We start from the raw sequence: 25986 nt of genomic DNA on the forward strand, positions 1-25986 counted from the left end.
CCAACATCCCTTTCATAACCCCACTCGGGACAAAACTGCCCTTCCTAATGTTAGATGACCAGACATTAACTTTTTGGAAACAATGAATCAAAAAACATGCTGACTTCAATGATCAGGTCTATATGAAGCACTCTGTTCTGAAGAAAAGATACACGGCAGCAGTACTCCAGTTTCGAAGGGGAAACAAACCACTTTATTGATATTATAATGATCTAATAGAGGGACACCTGGGTGGCTCAGTTAAGCATCTGCCTTTGGCTCAGGTCATGATCTCAGGGTTCTGGGATAGCACCGCATGTGGGGCTCTCTGCTCAGCAGGGCGTCGGTTTCTCCCTCTCCCTCTGCCTCCCACTTATGCTCATTCTCTCAAATAAATAAAATCTTAAAACAGAAACAGAAGGAAGAAAAGGGAAATTTGCATAGGTGAGGGCAATAGTAATCAGTAAAGGAGAATAAGACGGTTATATCAAACCAGGTACAACATCCAACCTCATTAGCGGAAGCCCTGTGGAGACAGTCAGGCTGGAGTCCCGATTGAGAGGCATGGGCGGAGTGTCCTCCCCTCAGGTGAGACTTCCAGCTGGAAATCCCCTAAGGGCCGTATTCATAGGGCAAATGACAGGATTTGAAGTTAAACACCTGCTCACCTACGTGCAGTTTGGAGTGAGCTGAATTCCTGTTATCATGTCTTAACATCTTCAAGGAGCCTGGGCCCTATGTGCTTGCCTCCCCTCCTGATTCCGTTCTGGGGGACCAGCCCAACCTGGAGCAGGAAGGGATGTGAGGCAAAATTTATAGCATCCAGACCAGAAGGGCCAATTCTGACCTGGAGGCCAGCTAATGTCAACTAATCAGGCTCCCCTGGTCACTTATCCAGCACAAGTCTCACAAACAATACTCTTTAGCCTGTGTGTGTATGTGCAGGTTGGGGTGGTCGGTTATGCAGGACAAATCATAGAAATATCCATCCATACAATACACACTCCCACTCCCATCTCTGGAGCCTCCTTCTTCACTTGGCTTGAAAAACACTGGCGGCGATGTTGGAGGCTTTCATCAAATGACTGGCGATCCCTTGGCTGTCCCATTCATATTTGAGCATGAGGCAAAAAGACAGCAGAAACGCAGGGTATATGAGTGAGGCTGGTAAATTGGTGGGGCTCAGAGGGTCAAACTACAGCCCCCCCAAACTTCTTCAACTGAAAGAAACCTCAAGTGTCAGTATATAGAGGTTTTGCCCTCTGAGGACACTGAATTTCCCCCAAAGAAGCCTCCAAGAACCCTTGTCCTGCTGGGGACAAGTTTTCAATTCCTTTAGTAAATACCAAGGAGTGTGATTGCTGGGTCATATGGTAAGAGTATGCTGAGTTTTGGGTAGGGGGCTGGGTGAAATAGGTGAAGGGGATCAAGAGGGACACACTTCCAGCTATAAAATAAATAAGTCACAGGAATGAAAAGTACAGCATAGGGAATATAGCCAATAATACTGTAATAACCTTGTATGTATATCTCATTTCACTGATTACATATGATGCTAAGTATCTTTTCATATGATTCTTTGTCATCTGTGTATCTTTGGTGAGGTGTCTGTTAAGGTCTTTGGTCCATTTTTAATGGGGTTGTGTGTTTTAAGAGTTCTTTGTATATTTTGGATAAGTCTTTCATCAGATGTGTGTTTTTTGCAAATATTTTCTTCCAGTCTGTGGCTTGTCTTCTAATTCTCTTGACAACTTTAGGTTTTTTGAAAAGCAATTTACATATGGAACTAATCTAATATTGAAAAGTTAACACTTCCATGATTTATTTTAGGATATTATTAATCAAATTCAGTTGTTTTGAGTTACAACTCCTGGCCTATTAACAATATTGCTTTCATATTTATATATTGCTTATTTCTATTCATGCAAAGTACAAAATAGTAACCTCAAAAACTATTAAAGAGATTATAGGATATTTTGCTTACAATTAAAAAAATTACTGACAGATGCTCAACACAAATGTTATTTTCAAGACTGATAAGAATTTAACGCTGTACCTATCAACCACTTTTAGATTTCTTTTAAGAGAGAGAGAAAGTGCACATGCACCCAAGAGAGAGGGGGATGGGGGAGGGGCAGAGGGAAAGGAAGAGAGAATCTTAACCAGACTCCATGCCCAGCCCACAGCCGACTTGGGCTCAATCTCATGATCCTGAGATCATGACCTGAGCCAAAAATCAAGAGTCAGATGCTCAACCGACTGAGCTACCCAGGTGCCCCTCCATAAAGCACTTTTAAACTCATGTTTATCATGTACAAATATGAGGTCTGGGGAGCACTGAAATTAAAACTCACAATTTTATATTTACTTTTCCAGCTAACAATGGAAGAGCAGAGATAATCTTTTCTTGCCATTTTTTCTACAGCAAGGATTTTCACATTTTCCCCAACACTGGTTTCAGAGGCAGATGTACAATAAATGGGGGAAGATTAATAGTTCTTTTTTTTTTAATGAGGTAGAATTAGATGTTTTGGTTTTTTTTTTAAGATTTTATTTATTTATTTGACAGAGAGAGACAGCGAGAGCAGGAACACAAGCACAGGGAGTGGGAGAGGAAGTAGGCTTCCTGCCAAGCAGGGAGCCTGACGCGGGGCTCAATCCCAGGACCCCGGGATCATGACCTGAGCCGAAGGCAGACGCTTAGCGACTGAGCCACCCAGGTGCCCCCGATTAATACTTCTTCACAGTAGACTGTCAAGTATTAAGTGTATAAGGAATAACAAAATTATAAAAACCACCATTTTGCAACTATTATGGAGTAATTGACTCAAGAAAATCACCAGTGGGGGGGAAAATCAGTAGATAATAACCACTGGGTGACAGTTTGCTGGCAAATGGGATATTTACACAATCTTCCCACAGATTACTTATTACTTACAGAGAAGTCTGGTAGATACAATCTTAACAAAATAATGAAAAGAAACATACCAATAATTTAAAAATTGACATTACATTCCTCTTGATGTGATGTAGTAAGACGGACATATCACTTATGTAGCTTTCCTCCTAAAATAGTGTAACTGAATCTAACCAGGAGGAAGCAATTAGATGAGGTTAAATTAAAAGACAGGGCATTTTAGGGGCACCTGGGTGGCTCAGCCAGTTAAGTGTCTGCCTTCAGCTCAGGTCCTGATCTCAGGGTCCTGGAATCAAGCCCTGCATCGAGTTCCCTACTCAGCAGGGAGTCTGCTTCTCCCTCTCCCTCTGTGTTCTCTCTCAAATAAATAAAATCTTTAAAAAAAAAAGGGTATTTTACAAAATAATAGGCTTGTAGTGTTCAAAAATTTCAATCTTATGAAAGACCCCCCCAAAAAAAGGCTGAAAAATTGTTTTAGAATAAAGGCAATTAAAGAGGTATGACAACTAAATGCAATGCTTGAGCATGGACTTTTATTTCATTTTTCTTAAAGATTTTATTTATTTATTTGACAGAGACATAGCAAGAGAGGGAACACAAGCAGGAGGAGTGGGAGAGGGAGAAGTAGGCTTCCTGCCGAGCAGGGAGCCCGATGTGGGGCTCGATCCCAGGACCCTGGGACCATGACCTGAGCCAAAGGCAGACGTTTAACAACTGAGCCACCCAGGCGCCCCGATCATGTACTTTTAAAGATTTTTATTTATTTGAGAGAGAGAGAGCAAGTGAGCACAAGCCTGCACAAGGGGGGGGAGGGGCAGAGGGAGAGAGAATCTCAAGCCGACTCCACACTGAGCATGAAGCCTGATGCAGGGCTTGATCTCAAGACCCGAAGATCATGACCCGTGCTGAAGTCAAGAGTGGGTTGCTTAATTGACTGAGTCACCCAGGCGCCCCCATCATAGACTTCTAAAAAGTTTTCTATAAGGGAACCTGACTGGCTTAGTTGGTAGAGCATGCAACTCTTGATCTCAGAGTTTTTGGTTCAAGCTCCACATTGGGTGTAGAGATTACTTAAAAATACAATCTAAAATAAATAAAATCTTAAAAAAGAAGTTGCTATAAAGAACAGTATTGAAACAATTGGTAACATTTAGTACTGAATGTATACTAGGTATACCAGTAACTGTATACTAATGTTAAATTTCTGGAATTTGATACAATTACACTTTGGTCAATGCTCTTGTTCTTAGAAATACAAATAACTTTTCTCAAGGGCCCAGCAAAAAAAAAGGGGAAAGGGAAAAAAGAAATCATATATTATATTATATAAGCATATGACACATAGAGAATATACTGTATGACATGTAAAGCAATGTGGCAAAGCATGAACAATGTGTGAATCTAGGTGAAGAGTACATGAGAGTACACGATAAAATTCTTAACAATTTTTCTGTAGATCTGATGGTTTTCAAAAAAAATTTTTTAATTAACAAAGAAAATCAATTCTTATCAAATGATCTGTAATAGGGTAGAAAACTAACTTTCACCCAGCATAAAATTTTCTAAAATTAGGTCTATCTCCTTGTAAACCTATTTCAAATACAGTTTTTCAAACATCTGAATGACCGCTCTGGCTGTATTTAAAAATTCTGTCACAGAAAATCCTTGCCTTATCATGATCCCAGGGTCCTGGGATCCAGCCCCACATCGGGCTCCCTGCTCGGCAGGAAGGCTGCTTCTCCCTCTCCCACTCCCCCTGCTTGTGTTCCCTCTCTCGCTGTGTCTCTCTCTGTCAAATAAGTAAATAAAATCTTTAAAAAAAAAATCCTTGCCTTAGAGTAAAGTAGACAAAAACTTCAATGCACTGTGTCATGATACACAGGAGTCTAAAATCTCTGAGGGGGACATCCAGCAAAGTGGACTGAACTGCCATTGTTAGTCTTCCCTCCTGCTATAAGCACATAAAAATGCAGATAAATTATGAAAATAAAAGGTTTTGACCTACAACTGAACAAGAAATATTGAGAAAGCCCAGGTTCCAGAAAAAGTAAGTCAATGCCACAGATGTAAGGGAAAAACTGATGCCAGGGAGCTGAGGCCTATGGGAAGCAAGGTCAGGGCAGGTGGTTCTTTTTTTTTTTTTTTTTTTTAAAGTAGGCTCCACGCCCAATGTGGGGCTTGAACTCACAACCCTGAGATCAAGAGTCACACTCTCTGACTGAGCCAGCCAGGCGCCCCAACTTCAGGTTCTAATGAATATATGAGAACAAGCACGGGGGTGGGAGATAGTACCTCAGTCTTACAGGCAGCTAGAAACCCAGTGCTCTGCACAAAACTGCAGAGCCAAGGCTCCTTGATCACAGAGGCCAGAAGAATCCTAGAAAGGTAATAAAGAGGTTTGTCATCCTATCATGGCAAGGTTGGGAGGTGGGAAAATCACTCTCAAAACTTCAAAAGCAGTAAGTCAGTAAAGTACCTAGACATAAGATCCAAAATTACATTATCTACATTCATGATAAGAAAATAAAAAGCCAAGAAATTAATCTAAAAACTGGTCCCAGAACCATTGTAACCCCTAGAAATAGGCAGAAGCAAGCCTGAAACAGCGTTGGGAGAAGGTTTCAACAACCTTGGATTATCAAGAGCCTGCTGACAGGCCACACTCAACCCTTCCTCCCAACTTTTAGCTAGATGAATTCATAATTTAAAAATTTACAAACTGAAGGCACCTGGCTGGCTCAGTCAGAAGAGCATGCAACTCTTGATCTTGGGGTTGTGAGCTCAAACTCCACGTTGGGGGTAGAGATCACTAAAAAAATTAACCAAACTTTAAAAAAAAATTAAAAAATAAAAACTTACAGACTGCACATAGAAATAAAACATCAAAAAATGCAAAAGAACAAGACAATATGAGAGACTACACATCTGAGGTAAGAATGGGCAAGTTGAAAGAAAATGTTTACTTGTGAACATGGCAAACATATAAAAGAGAAAGTTTATGGGATCTACAGAATGCTAAGGCCCAAATCATCAGGAGTCAGTGTAGGCATGAAAGAATCACAGTTGTAAAGATCTGAGTAAAAGGTAGCAAGGAAAAGTAGTTTTGAAAACTACAGAGTGCACAGGATTGGGAATGGAGAATAGCTTGGAAGGAAGGGGACAAAGACCTAGCGCTTTTGAACTGGAGAGACAGGGGTGATTTAGGATTTTTTAAAAATCATTTTACATAGTTTTTCTTAAAAACTGAGATATAATTCACATATCATAAAAGTCGCCATTTTAAAGTGTACAGATTTTTGCTTTTTAATATATTCTTTTTTTTTTAACTTTTTATTTATTTATTCATGAGAGACAGAGAGAGAGAGAGAGAGAGAGGCAGAGGGAGAAGCAGGCTCCCAAGAGGCAGGGAGCCTGATGCGGGACTTGATCCCAGGACCCTGGGATCATGACCTGAGCTGAAGGTAGACGCTTAACCATCTGAGCCACCCAGGCACCCGCTTTTTAGTATATTCACAAAGATGCACAACCATCGCATTTTCATTACACTAAAATGGAATTCCACATCTGTTATCAGTCACTCTCCAATTCTCCCTCCTTCTAGTACCTGGCCACCACTAATATGCTTTGTAGCTACGGACTTGCTTATTCTGGACATTTCATATAAAGGAAATTATATAATATGTGGTCTTTTTGTGATTTCTTTCACTAAGCATAAGGTTTTCAAGGTTCAATCTATGTTGTAGAAGGTGTCAGTATTTCATTCCCTTTTATGGCTGAATAATATTCCATTGTATGGCTACACCAAATTTTGTTTACTGATTCAACAGTTGACGAACATTTGAGCTATCTCTGCTTTTTGGCCATTATAAATAATACTGCTAAGAACATCACGTACAAGTTTTTGTGTTAACATATGTTCTCAATTCTTTATATACACCTACAAAGGGAATTACTGGGTCATATGGTAATTCAACATTTAACTTTTTGAGAAACTGCCAAACTGTCTTCCAAAGCAGCCATACCATTTTACATTAGGTAATGGGTTGAATTTTAAGACTAGCACACAAAATGAGGACAAAGGGACAGAGATGACAGATACTACATATAGGTCTTTCTTCCTTTCCTTTTTCTCCAAGTATTTCTTTGTTCTTCACAGTCCATCTCTGTTCTTCCTTTCCATTTTTATCCATAATAGCCCAGATAAATATGCTATTGCTGTATTAATTTTTTTAATGTACAAAAACAGTGGATACTTTTTCTCTCAGAAAACAATTAAATGTAGTTGTAATTTGTATGATTTGAAAATAATTTTTTGAAAGTTTTTATTATGAAAAATTTTAAACATCACTCATCTTCAACAATGTGGGATAAGGCCTGTCCTTTGCCTCTGCAGAAACACATGTAATTTCTCTCTGGAAGAAAATAATGTCACCCTAGCCTCCAAATTATCTCTATGATTTTTCATATACACTGTCTGGCACATATTAAAATAAACTGGGCATTCATGGAGATAAAATCCAAATGACCCAAATCTAACATATACAACAGACATTAAAAGTATATTAATAATCAGACATGTTCTTAAAAATTACTGTGCTTAATATGTTCAATTAAACAAAGCACAAAATTGAGGATTTTCACAGAGAATTAAACACTGCAAAAAGAACCAAGTAGAAATTCCAGAACTAAAAAACAAAACACTAAATTAAGAACTCAATGGTTGAGTCTAACATCAGATTAGACCAGCACAAGATAGAAATAGTGAACGTGAATACAGGCCAAAAAAAAAGTATCAGGAATGAAGTACAGAAAGGCAAAAGGACGGAAAATAAAGAAAAGTGTATGAAAGACACAAAGTGACCATGTACTCTCGGGATACTTTTGAGAGTTAAAGGGCATGATTTAAGGTATTTAATCATACCATGACAAGAGGTACAAAATGAGACATGTGTTTACCTGAGACATGGGGGAACACAGGGAAAGGTCTAACATATGTGTAAGTGGAGTCTCAGAGGGAGAGGAGAAAGAATAGGGGAGAAGCAAAATTAGGAAATACATAACTGAGAATTTTCATGTAAAGGGGTAAAGAAAAAAAGTGGCTAAGTATGGTCTGGCCAGATTATTAGGCAGTCATGAAAGTGAGCAAAAGAGGCTCTAAAAGATTAGTAGGGAGTCAGTGCAGATTCTTCTTTGGGTAAGATTTAGGGACATTAATCTGAATACAGAGAGGGGAGGGTAAAGTAAAGGGACAAGAAGCAGAGAGACCAGCTAGGAAGCTACTTTAGCAATCCAGACAGGGAGTTGGTGATACACTAGATTTAAGGTGACACAGACAACAAAGAAGAAAAAGGCAAATAATTTCAAAGAAACAACTGAATAATCTGGCAAGAGATTATATAAAAATGACTCCATATAATATCTCTAGTCCTTAAAACTGGGAAAATTTAGGGGTGCCCAGGTGGCTCGGTCAAGTGTCTGACTCTTAATTTTGGCTCAGGTCTTGATCTCAGGGTTGTGAGTTCAAGCCCCTCATTGGGCTCCACCCTGGGAATGAAGTCTACTAAAAACAAAACAAAACAAAACTGGGAAAAGTTAACTAAAGTTTACTAAAAAAATAATGTTTTCCAGGGTTTTTTTCTTTTTAAGATTTTATTTATTAAGATAGAGCACGCATGTGCGCACACACAAGCTGGGGGGGGTGCAGGGAGAGGGAGAAGCAGACTCCCCACTGAGCAGGGAGCCCGACATGAGGCTCAATCCCAGTACCCTGGGATCATGATCTGAGCTGAAGACAGCTGCTGAACTGACTGAGCCACCCAGGCGTCCCTGCTTTCCAGTTTTTAACACAGAGTTTTTTAATGTTTTAGATTCAGAATGAAAAGCTCAATATGGCAAATCAGTAACATTTGAGAAAAAATAGTTAAGTACAAGTTCAAGTACAAACAGACAAAACATTAATTTCCCCACTTTCTAGGCATTAGAGTTATTATTAAATTGTAGAGATCCTCTTTCCTACTGAGAAAGTTCTTTGTAGACAAATGAGGAGCAGAACAGAAAGGTTTAAACAACTGAAATAGTCTTCCTACCTAAGAGTTACAAAGAAGTTTGAAAATAAAGAAATAAGCATAGAATACTCAGCTTAAAAAAAAAAGGAGGAAGAGGAAAGAAAGAAAAGAAAGCAGAAGTAGCAATATTTTGGGGTGCCTGGGTGGCTCAGTCGTTAAGCGTCTGCCTTCACCTCGGGTCATGATCCCAGGTCCTGGGATCGAGCCCCGCAGCATGCTCCCTGCTCCTCGGGAAGCCTGCTTGTGTTCCCTCTCTCACTGTGTCTCTGTCAAATAAATAAATAAAAATCTTAAAAAAAAAGGTAGCAATTATTTATAGCAGGATTCCAAGTCAAAAGTTATGAAATGAGATTAAAAGGGATACTGAGTAATGACAAAATACTCTCAGAAAATATAATAGCCATAAACCTTTATATATATAAGTAATATAGCAATAAAATACATAAAGCAAAAATTCCTAGAGATACTAGGAGACCTTGATCAAACCAAAACTATAACCTGAAGATTCAACATACCTCTTTGACAGCTCAAGTAGATATAAACAAAAATACAGAGGATCTGAATAATAAAACCAAATCTCTATATATGTAATGGTATACACGGCAAGTCATTCAATCTTTCTATACCTCAGATTCCTTTCTTATAAAATGTCGGTAAGTAATACCTACCTCATAAAGTTGTGATGAGGATTAAATGAGACAATTCCTGTAAAGAGTACTTGCTATATATGAGACCCTCAATAAAGGTCTTGTCATTTAACTCAACCTTTCACATTCTTTCCAGTTCAAGGATTGTAATAAATTAATCATGCTCTTGACTGTTAAAAAAAATTTCCAAGATGCTTTTGCCCATAATCCAATAAACTAGAAATACACAACAAAGAGTTAACCACGTATAAACTAAGAAGCTTTTTATAATAAACACTGAAATAAAAACCAAAGTTATAATTACCTAGAACTTAACAAAATGGAGAATATCTGACAACAAAAAAAATGAGATACAGCAAAAGGAGCATTCAGAAGAAAATGTATAGCTTTAAATGACTTTATAATTTAAAAACTTAAGTATTCAATTTAAGAAACCATAAGTAAAATAAACCGAAAGAAAACGGGAGGTGGGAATAAAGATAAAGCCTTGCTTAATTAACTATTTGTTCCAAAGAATAAATAAGGCCAAATATCTGGTCTCTTGAAAATTCCAACAGAAATAGATTCAGGAGTAAAAACACCCTTAAACTTATAATTAAAAGAGGATATCTAAATCTCAGTATTTCTCAGTATTATCTCTCTCCTAATGACTTAATAGTTGTGGGCAATACAGAAGGAATTGGAGGGGGCGGGGAACAGACAAACCTTAAGACTGGAGAGAATATAAAAGGATTTTTAACTCCGTATTTCCTTCACATTTGTATGAATCAAAAGTCAAAAGTGAAAAAAGCATTATCTAAAATAACAGTATTAAGTTAGAACTTCTATAAATTCTTTATTTACCTTTATTTTACTAAGAAGATACTACTGACCAACAGTCAACTGTTCATGTTAACTGAGTTGTTTTTCTAAGTAGTGGTTCCCTTCTCTTGCAACCAAAACATATGGGGGACACCATGAGGGCAAAACAAATTTCCTGTGCCACCTACACTGGCATTTAGAGGATTTCTCTAATAAACTGGCCCACAGTTTACTCTAGAGTTAAAAACAACTATTTAGGGATTTAAAAACCTATTTAAAAGATTTAAAACTGATTTTACATTCCTGAAGGATTTAAAATCCTTTTAAGATTTAAAACCTAAACTGTAAGAAAAGTTTGTTGATGGTCCATGGGCAGAGAGACCTAGATAGCCTCCTTTGCATTCCTCCTGGCTGTACGCCCTTATCATATCAAGGACTACTTACAGTTTTTATTGGTCTCCACAATTTGAGAGGAAGCAAGGACCAGCAACCCATGCACCCTCTCCTCTATTAAACCCATGCATGAAAAAATTGTTCCTTACTCAGCTCAACACACTAAATTGGCTTCCAAATCATCCACATATAAAATCTAAGTAACCTTTATTCAAGAATTAACTTTTAGGGAAAAAAAATAACTTTTAGTGAAGTATTTGAAGAAGTATTTGAAGACTCTCAAGTCAACATATAAGCCATTAAAAAATAAAAAATAAAAACGAAAACGAAGTTGAATAATAAACGGTTAAAACGAGGAATTTTTTTAGGTGTACTCTTCATTTTCTAATCTAAGCAGCACTCCAACCAGTGTTACGGATATAATTATTCATTTCTTCCATAATAAGGTAAAAAATGTTTTAGAAGGAAAAGAAATATTTAAAACTTAAGTTTCAGGGGCACCTGGATGGCACAGTCGGTTAAGTGCGGGACCCTTGGTTTCTGCTCAGGTCTGATCTCAGGGTTATGAGATCAAGTCCCAAGTCTCCCAGCGCTCTGCGCCTAGTCAGTTGGGACTCTTCTTCTCCCTTTGCTCCTTCCCACTGCGAGCGCACGCGCTCTCATGCTCTCTCTCTCAAATAAATAAACAAATCTTTAAAATGAAATTTCTGGTGTTTTTAGGTATTGCTAAGATTAAATAACTTCTCTCCAGATAAAGATTCCAAAACAAACCTTTCACTCCCACTTGAGCAAAATATAAATGCAGACTATTGGGAATGCACCTTATCAAGTGGGTACTTTTCCTGAATAGTCAAAATTATCTTTGAAAAATCACTCACACAGTACAACTTGGGTCTCTGAAAGCTCAAAAGTTAATATCTTCTTTTTGCATTTAGGCTATGGGCACCCTGCTCTGAGTCATGGAGGTCATGTAAGTTAATACAGTTAAATCAGGGTGGATGGGGGCAGGAGAGACAATAGAAAAGATTTCTTGCCTCCACCTCCATACAGTATAATTCCATTATGCATATATAGTAGGACTTCACTGTGTCCAACTGATTCTTAGTCCTTAAATAAAACAATATAATATGGAATGTTTAGTGGCTCAAGATCTGCAGTTTTTGATTCAATTTTTAAATTCAATTTTAATAACCACTCTTAAGGGAAAAATACAAATACACAATAAGAACTGTTAAGTGTTAAGTGCAATGGAAAACCCAGTGTTTTGCAATTTTTATGAAATGTGAATCTCAAAAGTTGCCACAGCCTTAACTTTATACCCAAAAGGGTACAATCTGAAAACAGTGCATGAATTAACTGCATTTATCTTATTATACGGATCAATACATTTGACACTTACTTCAGCACTTATTTATCATCCACTGTGCATTAAAAATATTAACTCAGGATTCCATTTCACAAGTATTTATTTCTGCTTAGCTGAAAAATGGAGTTGAAAACAAAATTTATATATAATTTAGCTGGGGCCACAACAGCCACATATAAAAAGGACTAACATTAATAAAACACCGGAAAACCTAGAAATTAATTTAGTGTAAAGAAAGGATCTGTTTTATTACTGCACATCTCCTACTGAAAGTGTTCAATAAATTCTACCATCTTAGGACACGAGTTTTAAACTAAGTATAATGATCCAGCTCTCTCTCTCTCTCTAAAGGGAAAATACTAAAAGTGAAATGCTACGATCAATTGACAAGGCAAACTGAGAACTGACTTGGAAAGTGAAAACGGTGATGGATTAGTGATGAACCCAAAAAGGTGTTTAGCCACTTACCCAGAGATTTATTAAATGAGAATGGATCGCCGGTTTCCACAGGTCGTTCTACTGCCAGTAAGAAGATAGTCGTGAACTTGGGTCCCTTTTTTCACTAGTCAACAGTCACCCTCACCTACACGCGGAGTACATATTTGGCACTCAGCAAGTTTTTTTGTTTGTTTGTTTTTCCAACAAATCTTGATTGAATGAAAATCTACCTCACTCATATTGGTACCAACCCCGGAGTTAGAGTCCCACAAATTACCTCCAAAAAGCCTTATGAATAACCCAAAGAGGTGAGAAAGTAGAGACGAAAGCTTTGTGGATTTCTGTTAAGACTAGGAGCCATCGAGGGCCAACGGGGCCTACCACCAATCCGACTTCCCAAAGAAAGCTCTGGAGACTGTACTGCGGCTACTCGGCTGACTACTCACAGGGAGGTACCCGATAGGCCGCAGATCCATTGCCTCCCACCCGGGGGCGCTGAATGATCTGGGGGTATCCCCACTAAAGTTAGTACCTGCGAAGCTGCGACACAGAGAATGGCTCGGGGCTCTCATTACGGAGGCCGGGGCCTGGGGCCGGCCAGCTGCGCCTCCTGGCTGAGGACTCTACGCTCCGGAGCTGCAGTGACAGCAGGGGTCGCAGATAGATGCCTCACGCCTCAGGAGGCTCGTGGCTCATGGGCCCCGGGTGTTTCACTCCCAGGACTGCGCAAGTTGTCGCACTCACGTTGACTCGGCTCTTCAAGACTGCTCTCGCAGCTCAAGCGATCACTCCTGCCTTAAGCCCAGCGGCTGGTCCACTCCCGGCGCCGCCATCGTTAGTGTTTGTTTTCATCTGCTCGGATGAAGGCGGGGCGGGAGGGGGGAGGAGGAAAAGGGCTATGGGGGAAATACAGCTGCCTAACATCATCCGCACTTTCGCTACAGTATGGACGCCCTATTTCATCTCTTTCCTCTTAATTACCATAAAAGTTGATTTCCTTTCCATGTAAATCTTTCTCACCAATTTTTCCAAGTGTCTCAGAAGGAAAGAAGGGCGTAAAGACGGGGGTCTTTGAAAGGGTGAGAACGTTTGGGCCAAGTGTGGAATGTGCGCCGCCGAACCGCACGCCGCCGCGGAAGCGGCAGTTGAGAACGCGGCGTGGAGAGGCCGCTGACGCGAAGAGGCGGTGCCTATGGTGAGCGCCGTGGCTGCTATTGCGCGGTCGCGGCTTCCAGTGGAGGGCCGGACTCGGCTGGGTGGGTGGGGAGTGCTGCTGGTAACGCGGCAGCCGCGGAGAGGTGGGTGACGGTCCTTGGCTGACTTTGAGTGGCCGGCGCAATCAGATTTCTAAGTATCATTTCTAAGGCACCTTTTAAAAGTGACGGAGTCGCATCCCAGCTCTGGCTCACCCAGTCTCCTTTGCGCCTTTCTTCTAACCTGTTTGGGCTTCCTTGCTTCCTGGCCCTCAGCCTCACGATTTGGATTTCGTGGGGAGAAGGGATAGCCGGTTGTTAGAGCACACGATCTGTGTCTACCAGGCTGGGTTGCGGGCAGTTTTTTGCCTCCATCTCTCTTGCTAGACTGGTTTGAGCACCCCTCACGTCCCTCTCATACTTACCAGGTGGAGCCAGAAGGCTGGGGTAATGAAACCCGGCGTGACTAATCCCTCACCTGAGTAGTTAAGACATGTTAGCCATTTCGTGGCCTGTGTAGTTAGGAGCAGGCCTCTTTTGCCTTATGGATAATTACGCTATCGCCTCCATTAATCTTTTTTTTTTAAGATTTTATTTTTAAGTATCTCTACATCCAACATGGGGCTGGAACTTAAAACCCGGAGATCAAGAGACCCTCCCTCTAGGGACTAAGCCAGTCAGGTGCCCCTCCTCCATTAATCTTTTGCTCTTCCCCGGTTCAAATGCCAAACATTAAGTGAGCCACAAAAATCATCTCCCATTTTCTTTTCCTTCCTTCCTTCCTTCCTTCCATTCTTTTTACAAACTAGTGTGGCGGGAGCTGCTCTGCTACATACAAAACAGCTCCCATTATCTTTCAAACCACAGCAAGCCTATGTGCAGCCATGAGTTAGTGGAGAAAAACCCAGAGTTACAGGTATAGCACCTTTTGCTTGGACAGATTGGAAGTTTGAGAAAAGGAGTTGTACCCTTTGGATCACTTTAAAGTCTTTGGTCTGTTTCTAATGCTTTTTTCTTTTAACCTTTACAGAGAGAAGATTATAAATGCCAGAGCCATTTAACTGATGGTTAGCTGCTGAATTCTGACACTTCCTTAAATACGTTCTTGCACCAACATCTTCACTGGGAGGAATTCAGGAAAAGTAGCAGAGGGAAGGAGAGATCACATTTACATGTACCATGGCTATACCAATAACAGTGCTTGACTGTGATCTCTTACTCTATGGCCGAGGTCACCGGACATTGGACCGCTTTAAGCTGGATGATGTGACTGATGAATACTTGATGTCCATGTATGGGTTTCCTCGACAGTTCATTTATTACTTGGTGGAGCTCTTGGGGGCGAGTCTTTCTAGACCTACTCAGAGATCCAGAGCTATTAGCCCAGAGACACAGATCCTTGCAGCACTGGGCTTCTATACTTCAGGTTCCTTCCAGACTCGGATGGGAGATGCTATTGGAATCAGTCAGGCATCTATGAGTCGCTGTGTTGCCAATGTCACTGAAGCACTTGTGGAAAGAGCCACACAGTTCATTCGCTTTCCAGCTGATGAAGCCTCCGTGCAGGCTTTAAAGGATGAATTCTATGGGTTGGCAGGGATGCCAGGGGTGATAGGGGTGGTTGACTGTATCCATGTGGCAATCAAGGCACCAAATGCTGAAGACCTCTCCTATGTGAACCGCAAAGGCCTGCATTCTTTAAACTGCCTGATGGTGTGTGACATCAGAGGGGCGCTGATGACTGTGGAGACCAACTGGCCAGGCAGCCTACAGGACTATGCCGTGCTGCAGCAGTCTTCCCTCAATAGTCATTTTGAAGCTGGAATGCACAAAGATAGCTGGCTGCTTGGTAAGTTTGCAGGTGCACATGCTTCATTTTGTAGCCATAGAAAAATGATGTAGCAGAACAGAATGAAACTTGAGAATCTATAGACCTGAGTCTCAGTCCTGTTCTTGTTTTAATGAGACCTCAGGAGAGAACTCTCTGAGCCTTAATTAAAAAAAAAAAAAAAAAATGAACACTTAGAAGACATTTTATTAAAGTTTAAAAACATAGTATTTGATCCAGAGCCTCACTTCAAAGGATTTATCTTGAGGCATATGTTCATAAATCTGAACATTGGTGATATGAAATAAAATTATGCTGCAGCAGTGTTTTGTAGTTGGAAACAAAAGCAACAACAACCCTACAAAAACATTCCCCTTAAATGCAGCTGAAATTCTTCATCAGGACAGATCTGGTTAAATATAATGCATCCATACAACTGAGCCTTAATTTTTATCATGTGTAAAATGTTAAAAATAATGCCAACAGCAGTAATACCTGTTGTTAGGATTAGGTGATGTATATGAGAGTTCACTATAAAGTATTGTACAAATATAAGATTTTTGTCATTGCTTATTGTCACTATGATACCTATATGAAAATGATAGCAGGGGCGCCTGGGTAGCTCGGTTGGTTAAGCGTCTGCCTTGGGCTCAGGTCATGATCCTGGGGTCCTGGGATTGAGCCCTAAATCGAGTCGGACTCCCTACTCAGCAGGGAGTCTGCTTCTCCCTCTCCCCCCCGCCCCCCCACCACTTGTGCTCTCTCTGTCTCTAACTTGCTCTCTCTCAAATAAATAAAATCTTAAAAAAAAAAAAAAAGAGGATGCCTGGGTGACTCAGATGTTAAGCGTCTGCTTTTGGCTCAGGTCATGATCCAGGGTCCTGGGTTCGAGTCCTGCGTCCGGATCCCTGCTCCTTGGGAGCCTGCTTCTCCCTCTGCTTCTCTCTCTCTCTCTCTGTCTCTCATGAATAAATAAATAAAATCTTAAAAAAAAAAAGAATGATAGCAGACAGTGCATTTCCACAGTTCTTGTGGGAGCTCACTTCACATATCTACCCAAGTGCCATTGGGAAGCCTGACTTAGTGATGTAAGTAGGACAAGAATCCATTCAAAATTGAGCAGTGCAAACTGGGGTGACAGCATAGCTGGGAGAAATATAGTTGGGTAACAGTGATAATATCCTTGAGCCTGGCAGCTTAGTTCTGTGTGTGTGTGTGTTTAAAGCAGACAATGTTATGTAAGCAACAGAACAAAGGTTATCTTCTATACAATATATTATGTGAGAGATGAAAAACATGAAGGATTGGAAGACCTCTCTTTCAAAACCACTGATCATATCTGCACTGCGTGTGCTCATAACTATTTAACATGCAATAGATACTCAGGAATTATTTCTCTTTAATATTCTTTATTTCTCCCCTGTTCCAACTAGGGAGAGACTGCTGTCACAATGATTGGTTTAGAGCTGCCGGGGTACTGCGTGTGATGTCGTTACTCAGTGATTTTCTTGAATTGTTGCTTCTACATTCTATCATCAGTGTACCCCCTTCTCTTTATCCTACTGGACTTTTTTCTTAATCCTACCTTGTGCGGGAGCTCCTGGGTAGCTCAGTCAGTTAGGTGTCTGCCTTTAGCTCGGGTCCCAATTCCAGGATCTTAAAAAAAAAAAAAAAATCCAGGGGTGCTGAGTGGCTCAGTTGTTAAGCATCTGCCTTCAGCTCAGGTCATGATCTTAGGGTCCTGGGATCAAACCCCACATCAGACTCCCTGCTCCGCGGGAAGCCTGCTTCTCCCTCTCCTCCTTCCCTGCTTGTGTTCCCTCTCTCGCTGTGTCTCTGTCAAATAAATAAAATCTTTTTTTAAAAAATCCTACCTTGTGCCTTTTTTGAATTTCAAATTTCATTTTTTTAAGATTTTTTATTTATTTATTTGAGAGAGAGAGAGTGCTCAAGGAGAAAGAGAGAGCACAAGCAAGAGCACAGGGAGGAGCAGAGGGAGAGGGAGAAGCAGACTCCCTGCTGAGCAGGGCTCCATCCCAGGCCCCACCCACCCATCATGACCGTAGCAGAAACCGAGTCAGACACTTAACCAACTGAGCCACCAAGCTCGTTTCTTATGAAATGACTTTGGTACCTTACTGTAAAGCCAGCCAAAGTACGCTGAGCACTTAGAACTTGTCAGGCAATTTTGTAAGCAGTTTGCATTGGATTATCTCACTTAATTGTTATAAAAACTCTTAAAAAGTTAAATACTAATATCAACATTTTTATGGAGGAGAAATTAAGGCACAGAATATCTAAGTCACTTGTGGTTAACTTTTATTAATTTTTTTAAAGATTATTTTTTTATTTGTTTGCCATTGAGTGCACAGGTAGGCAGAGCGGCAGGCAGAGGGAGAAGGGGAAGCAGGCTCCCCACCAACCAGAGAGCCTGATGCAGGGCTCGATCCCAGGACCCTGGGATTATGACCTAAGCCAAAGGCAGATGCTTAACCAACTGAGCCACCCAGGAGCCCCTTTGGTTAACTTTTAAAACTAGGGCACATGAAGAATTAACTCTATTTGGCAAATAGTCCCTCTGTTAAGGACTTCAAGGTCATATAGGAATTACTTACTCTCTTTTCCTTCACACCTTGGGACCCCGGATTCAGTAGGAAATATGGCTTTGGTTTTTTTGAGGTATTTACAGGACATAGTTGGAAATAAGGGAAAACTGACAAATTTTTTTTTTTAGGTAAAGTCTATGCCCTATGTGGAGCTTGAACTCATGACAAGATCAAGAGTCACATCCTGTACTGACTGAGCCAGCCAGACACCTCAACTCTGATAATTTTTTTTTTAAGATTTTATTTATTTATTTGACAGAGAGAGACACAGCGAGAATGGGAGAGGGAGAAGCAGGCTTCCCGCGAAGCAGGGAGCCCGATGCGGGGCTTGATCCCAAAACCCTGGGATCATGACCTGAGCTGAAGGCAGATGCTTAATGACTGAGCCCACCCAGGCGCCCCTCTGATAAGTTTTTATATACTTTCCTGATTACCCTCTTTTTTTTTTTAAGATTTATTTATTTCAGAGAGCGAGAATGAGAGAGAGAGAGTACATGAGAGGGGGGAGGGTCAGAGGGAGAAGCAGGCTCCTTGCCGAGGAGGGAGCCCGATGCGGGACTCGATCCTGGGACTCCAGGATCATGACCTGAGCCGAAGGCAGTCGCTTAACCAACTGAGCCACCCAGGCGCCCTCCTGATTACCCTCTTTACAGGAAGAGTGGAAGTGGGAGAGATGGATATGGTAACAACATTTAACAAATCTTTATTAAGACCAATTTTGGTATCAGGCTACATGCTAGGCACTAGGGATGGGAAAAGTATACCTAGGTGGAAATTGATTCCCTTAGTACTATTAGGAGTTCTAGCATATAACCCTTGTAAAGCCTCCATTACCTCTAACAGGAAAACTAGTTTGAAGACCCCTGAACTAGTATAGTGTTTCACAAATTTTCCAGATCAAGAGAACCATCTGGAGAATTTATTAAAAATATACATCACTGGGCCCCATTTCAAACTTTGGGAATGAGAATCTTCGAGGAAAGAATCTAGACATTCATTTTTAACAGGTGCCTCAAGTGATTCATACAAATAGGTGAGTTTGAAAAACACTGGTATCTAAAGGATTTGTTGGAAATGGAGTAATAATTTCGGGGAAGATTGGCAGTATTATGAGGATGACAAGATGGTAAAAAAGATGGCTGATCGTAGCTCAACACCATCAGATTTGTGGAATAGTTTTAAATTTGCCAAATGTAGAATTGACTATGATTCCCTTCATTTTTTGTTTTTGTTTTGTTTTTAGTATGAAATCATTTTGATAAAATTTAAAACCAAGAACAATATTATATTGCTTAGATACAATATAAACAAATGCAGAAAAATGACAAACATAAAATTCAGAATAGTGTTTCCTTTTTTTTTTTAAAGATTTTATTTATTTATTTGAGAGAGAGAGAGAGAGAGAGAGAGAGAGAAACAGCATGAGAGGGGAGAGGGCCAGGGGGAGAAGCAGGGTCCCCGCTGAGCCGGGAGCCTAATGTGGGACTCGATCCCAGGACTCCAGGATCATGACCTGAGCCGAAGGCAGTCGCTTAACCAACTGAGCCACCCAGGCACCCCAGAATAGTGTTTCCATCAAAGGAGGGATATGTGGGAGCCTCTGAATTTTTTTAGCATATTTTTACCATGGTGTCATCCCTGCTCTTCATTTTCATCTGTCCCTTCAGAATTGCGTTACCTTATTCCTGTTATCTAAATGTACCTGCTCCTACAAAGGATTCAATCTGAGTTCTTATTTCTTCAGCTCTTGGCCTAGTCTTGCTAAGCAGCTTTGGGTAAAATCTGCCAGAATGTCTTGTGGATGAGTGATCATGTAAGCAATTGTAATCTGTTTAGCAATGCTAATCCTAATCCCCTCCTGAGTGTCTGTTTTCCAGTGGTGCTTGAATTATAATCAGGTAATGACCATGGGGCATGTTATAAATGTCTGTATTAACTAGCTTATCCTTTATGTCTCCCCATTTAAGGCTCATACTGTTTCTTAGAGAAATGTTTAACGAATACCATTTAGTATCTCTGTGCTTTGGCATTCACTGTAAATGTTTATCTTACTCTCTTACAGCATCAGACCATTGTTTTTGTGACTCTGAGTCTGACAGTAGCATTTAGTGACTAGCTCCTTCTCCTTTGCCTGGCATATCACAGGATGGCTGACTGATATTTTGATCTTCTCATTGGTAAAATGAGTTCGATAATTTCCTACCTGGCAGGGTCGGGATTGGATAATAAGAGATAAGGCTTTTTTTTTAAAAGATTTTATTTATTTGACAGAGAAAGACACAGCGAGAGAGGGAACACAAGCAGGGGGATTGGGAGAGGGAGAAGCAGGTTTCCCACGGAGCAGGGAGCCAGATGCAGGGCTCGATTCTAGGACCCTGGGACCGTGACCTGAGCTGAAGGCAGAGGCTTAACAACTGAGCCACCCAGGTGCGCAAGAGATAATACTTTCAAAGTGCCTAGCACAGTGCCTGCTACATAGAGTCACTGATACTATTGTCATTATTATTTACAGCATCAGTTTCTTTTTTTTTTAAAGATTTTATTTATTTGAGAGAGTGAGAATGAGAGAGAGAGAGAATGAGAGAGAGAGCACATGAGAGGGGGAAGGGTCAGAGGGTGAAGCAGACTCCCCGCTGAGCAGGGAGCCAATGTGGGACTCAATCCCGGGACTCAATCCCGGGACTCCAGGATCATGACCTGAGCTGAAGGCAGTCACTTAACCGACTGAGCCACCCAGGCGCCCCTACAGCATCAGTTTCTTAAATTCAGTATTTAGTAGGTGTGAGTTCAACTAAAATAGTTCGTACTTGGGAAAAAGTAAACTAAATGTAAAATTTGAAAATATTATGAGACTTCTTAAATATTTAACACCATTCCAGTACATACAATTAATACACTTATATGTCAATTACGTATAAGTAAAAACATAAAAAATTTTTCTTAAATAAAGTTGATCCAGTTCTTAAAAACGTAAGCTCCTGAAAGAAAGGAGTCCTGTATATTTTGGAACAGGGCCTAGACTCTCTGAACAGTCCATAACTATTTACCAAAACTGATAGTGGGTCAGGAACACAGCTATTGTGCAAGTTGGTACTCCCAGAGCCTATTTGTCTCAGATTTCTAAGGGGTTGTGCCTCTGTGTGAGACATTTCATCTGCCAGCTGTAGTGAGTCAGGACAATTAAGCATCATAGAAACATTGTACTGTCTGTTGTAACAGGACTTTGCATCCCAGTCTTGAGTTTTATTTTGTTCTTAGCACTGCCTGAGATCATTTGACAAGGAAGTCACTTTAGGAAAATGCCTCATGTTTATTATTTTAATTGACTTTTGATTTGATTTCCTTATCACTATTACTCTTTGTATCATTGTATTTATGTTCTCCTTGTTAATGTGAAATTCTACCAGTCCCTCTGTTACAAAGGCATGGTTCTAGTGAATGTAATATCTAGGAACACCTGAGTTCTGATCCCTGCCACAGGCACTGGGACTTTCATCTTACTGTTCTTAGCACTGAGAGAATGAATGATTGTTTTCTATGAAATACTCTGAAATCCCTAGGTAGTGCTTTCAGACCTGACACTTTAATGGTAAAGTTAGAAATTTTCCTCACAAGTATTTTGAGCTCTCCTGGCACAGAATTCTCTTTTTTCTCTCTTGTACTTTTTCTCTTTGGAGATTTTGAAGATTGGCTTGCTATATGATAGTTTTTACTAACCTTTTATTAAAAAACAATATCTCTGAGTTCAGAAAATCTGGAATTTTATTTCCTTCAATGCCTTCACCTTCTTCCCACATTTTTTCACACTTGGCTTTTTTTTTTTTTCCTTTTCTTTTTTAAGCTATCAGCCTTTTTCTCTGTTGTTTTTAACAAGGATATTTCCAGCCAACACCTATGTCTTCCTTCTCATGATCCTGGCATGCCTTCTTTTTACCACATTTCCCTCTTAGTTTTTCTGGGGCACAGTGGCTCCAGAGTCTGCATTTTCTTATCCATTCTCTGTATATGTTCCTAGATTTTCCTTTCTGTTTGTATTCCAATTAGAATGATTTATGATTTCTTTGGACCTTCCCCACAGGTGACAGTTCCTTCCTTCTGCGTGCTTGGCTCATGACCCCCCTTCACATTCCTGAAACTCCAGCTGAATATCGCTATAACATGGCCCATTCTGCAACTCACAGTGTGATTGAGAAAACTTTCCGAACCCTCTGCTCCCGATTCCGCTGCCTGGATGGATCCAAGGGAGCACTACAATACTCACCAGAGAAGTCCAGCCACATTATCTTGGCTTGTTGTGTCCTCCACAACATCTCCCTGGAGCATGGGATGGATGTTTGGTCCTCTCCAATGACAGGACCCATGGAACAGCCTCCTGAAGAAGACTATGAGAACATGGAGTCCTTGGACCTGGAGGCTGACCGAATCCGTCAGGAGCTGATGCTCACTCATTTTAGCTAATGTGAAAGGTGGAGGGGAGGGGAAACTTTCCAGAAGGAGTTGTGACAAACTTTCCGCCTCACCACCCCCTACATAGTTCCATCATCTAGCATGACTGAATATGTGGACACTTGTCACAAATTGACATTTAGTCTGTGTGGTTTAGAAGGGTTGTGGCTATGCCAGAATATCTTGATTCATTTGCAAATATATTAGCTAACCCAAAACCAAGCCAATAGTTCCCTGCTATCCACTGAACGCCAGGCTGAGCACCACTCCTTTGAAAACTCACGAGTAGCAGACATTTATGATTGTGCCTATAAAATCAAAGCAAAGGGGAAAATGGCACTCAGCCAGAATGTTTTTTATTTACTTATCTAGAGATTTCAAATGAAAACAATATTCATTTGTCCTGAATTATTGGATGGGATTTTAGCTTTTCTACTTTGCTGCCTATATAGGCATCATCCGAGGCGAGTGTAAAGAGCAAATTTAAGTTAGGGAGTGGTCTTTGACAAAAGTAAGTGGCTACTAATCTGAGTTTGCAGCTTTGTGTTTTTTAAGAGGGTGTTAGGGACAGCCCGAAGAATCCATCTTTCGTCTTTCTGCTATAGTTGGACTGTGACTTGGACCTGGTTTCTAGGGAGAACATCTGGACTCCAATCTCCTCTTTCCAACCCAGAGTAGGAGTTAGAGGCTAAATGGGTTAAAAACCCAAACAGCTTAAAGAAGACAAGTCAAATACAGATAAAATAGCAAGCTTACACTTTACAGATCTAAAGACCCCGATAGATTGATGGACAGAGGAGATTCACCCAGGTTTTGACAGCTCACATCTGAATAGATCACATTTCTTATGCTCATGATATTCAAATGTCTGGCCATTCTCCTTTGAAATTCCTTGAGTAGAAGGAAGATTTAGGGAATAAAGAAGGCATTGTGAAAACAGTAAAAAAGAGGTAAAAAGAACATAATTTCATGGTGTGAAATGAATTTTGGTGTTAGACCTACTTGGATATCTTGTGTGCAAAGTGATGGACAGAATTTCCCGGGAAATAAATAATCCCCCACCAAGTCTATTCTAAAATTATACTGATATAAAAATAAGCTGATTGGAATAATGAAAGTGTGAATTAGGTTCACACTTTGGTTCCTTAGCTGGGACAAAAAGAGACTTTCCTGAGGATTGTCTTGTTCCCAGTTTCTCATCAACTCACCATGTGATACTTCAGAATTGTCCTCTTGGATCATTTCCTACCTGCCTTTGGCAGTGTTAATCTGGTGATTTTCAAAGTAAAGAAATGAACAGCTGATGACAGAAGAAATTTGGAAATAAATTGAGGGTGACTCATCCCCATGATTAAAAACAATTATGGATTATTATCTGCTGTTTATTTCTACTCCAAATGCTATTTCCTGTCATCATCCTACTCTATAAAGAGTGGGTCTGATTGGCAGGACGTTGAGCTTGATACGTACAATGACGTCATGGAGATGAGAATGGACCACGAAGAGGTGCCTGTTAGTTCTACTCATTGTGCAACGGAGGTGCCCTGTTAAATATTTTTCCTTTGTAAAATCTAACCTGTGACCAAGCTTGCTTTGTCTTCCTCATGAGGCAATATTTTAACTCTTGCAGTCTTTCCAGGTTTCCTGAGATGGGTATTTTTCCCTACAGAGTTTTGGTTCTGTGGCGCATATTGCATGAGGAAAGGGTGACTGACATCTGCGTATCATAAGTGGCAAGGTAGAGTGTGAACTTCGAAAATGTCTGGCATTTTAGCCTGAAAAAAACTACCTTAAAGGAAAATTGGGGTTTTTCATAACTTAACTCACTAGATGGTAACATGAAGCCTGAGTGGGAGGGACGGTCTTGGAGAGATTTCAAAAGCAATTTCAAGTCTATTACTTGCACATCAAAGATAATTTCTAAGTGCGGAACCAACTGAATATTGGCTGGCAGTGTTTTCCCCTGGGAGCATTTTATTTCCTAATAATTTCACAGAATAACCATTCAACTCCATTTTTTTAATCTCCTTTCTACGTGAATTTTTATAGACCAGGATTTTTTCAGTCCTTAGTTACAATTTCCCCAAAATGATCTAGTGGTGGGATCAGGGTCTGTACTTCCAAATTGCCAAGGGTTTGCTCCTAGGGGCTTTTTATAAGTGCCTGTGAAGTCTTCTCTTGAGGTCCTTATTGTGGGTTTTTAGTATCTCCCTGGTACAGTTTTGGGAAAGAGTCAAGGATTATGTCTGTCTTATGTAAGCTTCATCTTCGCAGAGATGATACCATCTGGTCAGCATAGGAGTTTTCCAGATTTGCCCTTGGATGTTTCAAGACAGCAAAGTCCCAGAATATACTAAGAGAAAAACCACAATATTGGGTTATCACTGGTTTACCAATTTCAAATTATACAAAACAGAGATCTCAGACCCATTCTTAGTTTAAAATGAACTGAACAGAGATGGAGCTCCTTTCCTTACCCTTAGACTGTAAAGGATATATAGCAAATTAATAAGTTTAGACTAATGGGGTCATATAGTGAAGACATAAAAGAGGTGGTGGGGAGAGGAGCAAAATAGAAGCTAGACAGATAACAGACATACTGTGATTGTATCCTGACCTGAAATGATAAATTGAAAACAACTCAAGGACTGAGCTTAGCAGTTGCTGTTCCTGGCAATGGAGGGGGAAGTTAGGAGGAGGACAAGAAAATAAATTAAGGAAACTTAATCATTGTGCATGCACATGTCCTCAGGACCTGTATTACTCTCTAGGTCCAGCCCAGATTTTACGAAGTGGTAAGAATAAGAGATAACAGAATTAAGAGTTTGTTGACTCTAAGAATGGCAATGCAGGAAAGAAGGGAAAGTACTAGCTGAATGCTGGGAACACTTCAACTTCAGTTTCCTAACACATCAAATTCACAGGCTTTTTTTCTTTTTTTTTAACGACTGCACTCTAAACCCCCTTTGTGATAGTCAAATAGGAATAATGAGAGCTCTGGATACTAAAAAGGAGCAAGGAAATTAGACCTTGAAATCATAAGTTAGTACATTAAACAAACAAAAAAGTCCATTTGAAAGGACTCCATGTTTGCCCAACAAAACATAAAGGATCTATCATTCTCTTGAGACTTTAATCCTTATATATAGAGCTCTCTTTATGAAAGGGCTGATTTCTTTGTCGTTCTAGAGTCTTGACATGTTCACACGTTTCGGGGTGCCTGGGTGGCTCAGTTGTTAAGCATCTGCCTTCGGCTCGGGTCATGATCCCAGGGTCCTGGGATCGAGCCCCACGTCGGGCTCCCTGT

General features: G+C 40.4%; 2 protein-coding genes across 8 annotated transcripts in view; one reads left to right on the forward strand and one right to left on the reverse strand.

The window, feature by feature from the left end:
* Nucleotides 1–13458, reverse strand: part of ATG13 (autophagy related 13) — a 51411-nt gene extending 37953 nt beyond the window's left edge. For 3 of the 7 annotated variants that reach the window (XM_028111287.2, XM_028111283.2, XM_028111289.2), the window contains exons 1-2: nt 13139–13458; nt 12637–12751 (exon numbers count right to left, since the gene is read on the reverse strand). The gene's annotated coding sequence lies outside the window, so the exon portion shown is untranslated. Of the gene's footprint in view, nt 1–9134; nt 9201–12636; nt 12752–13138 lie in introns of those variants that run through there. The other 4 variants (XM_028111286.2, XM_028111285.2, XM_028111284.2 and 1 more) reach the window with 4 other exon arrangements.
* Nucleotides 13459–13818: 360 nt separating this feature from the next.
* HARBI1 (harbinger transposase derived 1) lies at nt 13819–24040 on the forward strand. Its single transcript, XM_028111400.1, has 3 exons — nt 13819–13904; nt 14830–15648; nt 22312–24040. Exons 2-3 carry the CDS (start codon nt 14979–14981, stop codon nt 22689–22691), a joined length of 1050 nt encoding a protein of 349 aa, XP_027967201.1. The 5' UTR covers nt 13819–13904; nt 14830–14978; the 3' UTR covers nt 22692–24040.
* Nucleotides 24041–25986: the final 1946 nt, after the last annotated feature.

Source organism: Eumetopias jubatus, unplaced genomic scaffold (assembly GCF_037043125.1).
Source record: "Eumetopias jubatus isolate StellerSeaLion01/CBP00866 unplaced genomic scaffold, mEumJub1_p1.0 scaffold_13, whole genome shotgun sequence".
Lineage (NCBI taxonomy): Eukaryota > Metazoa > Chordata > Mammalia > Carnivora > Otariidae > Eumetopias > Eumetopias jubatus.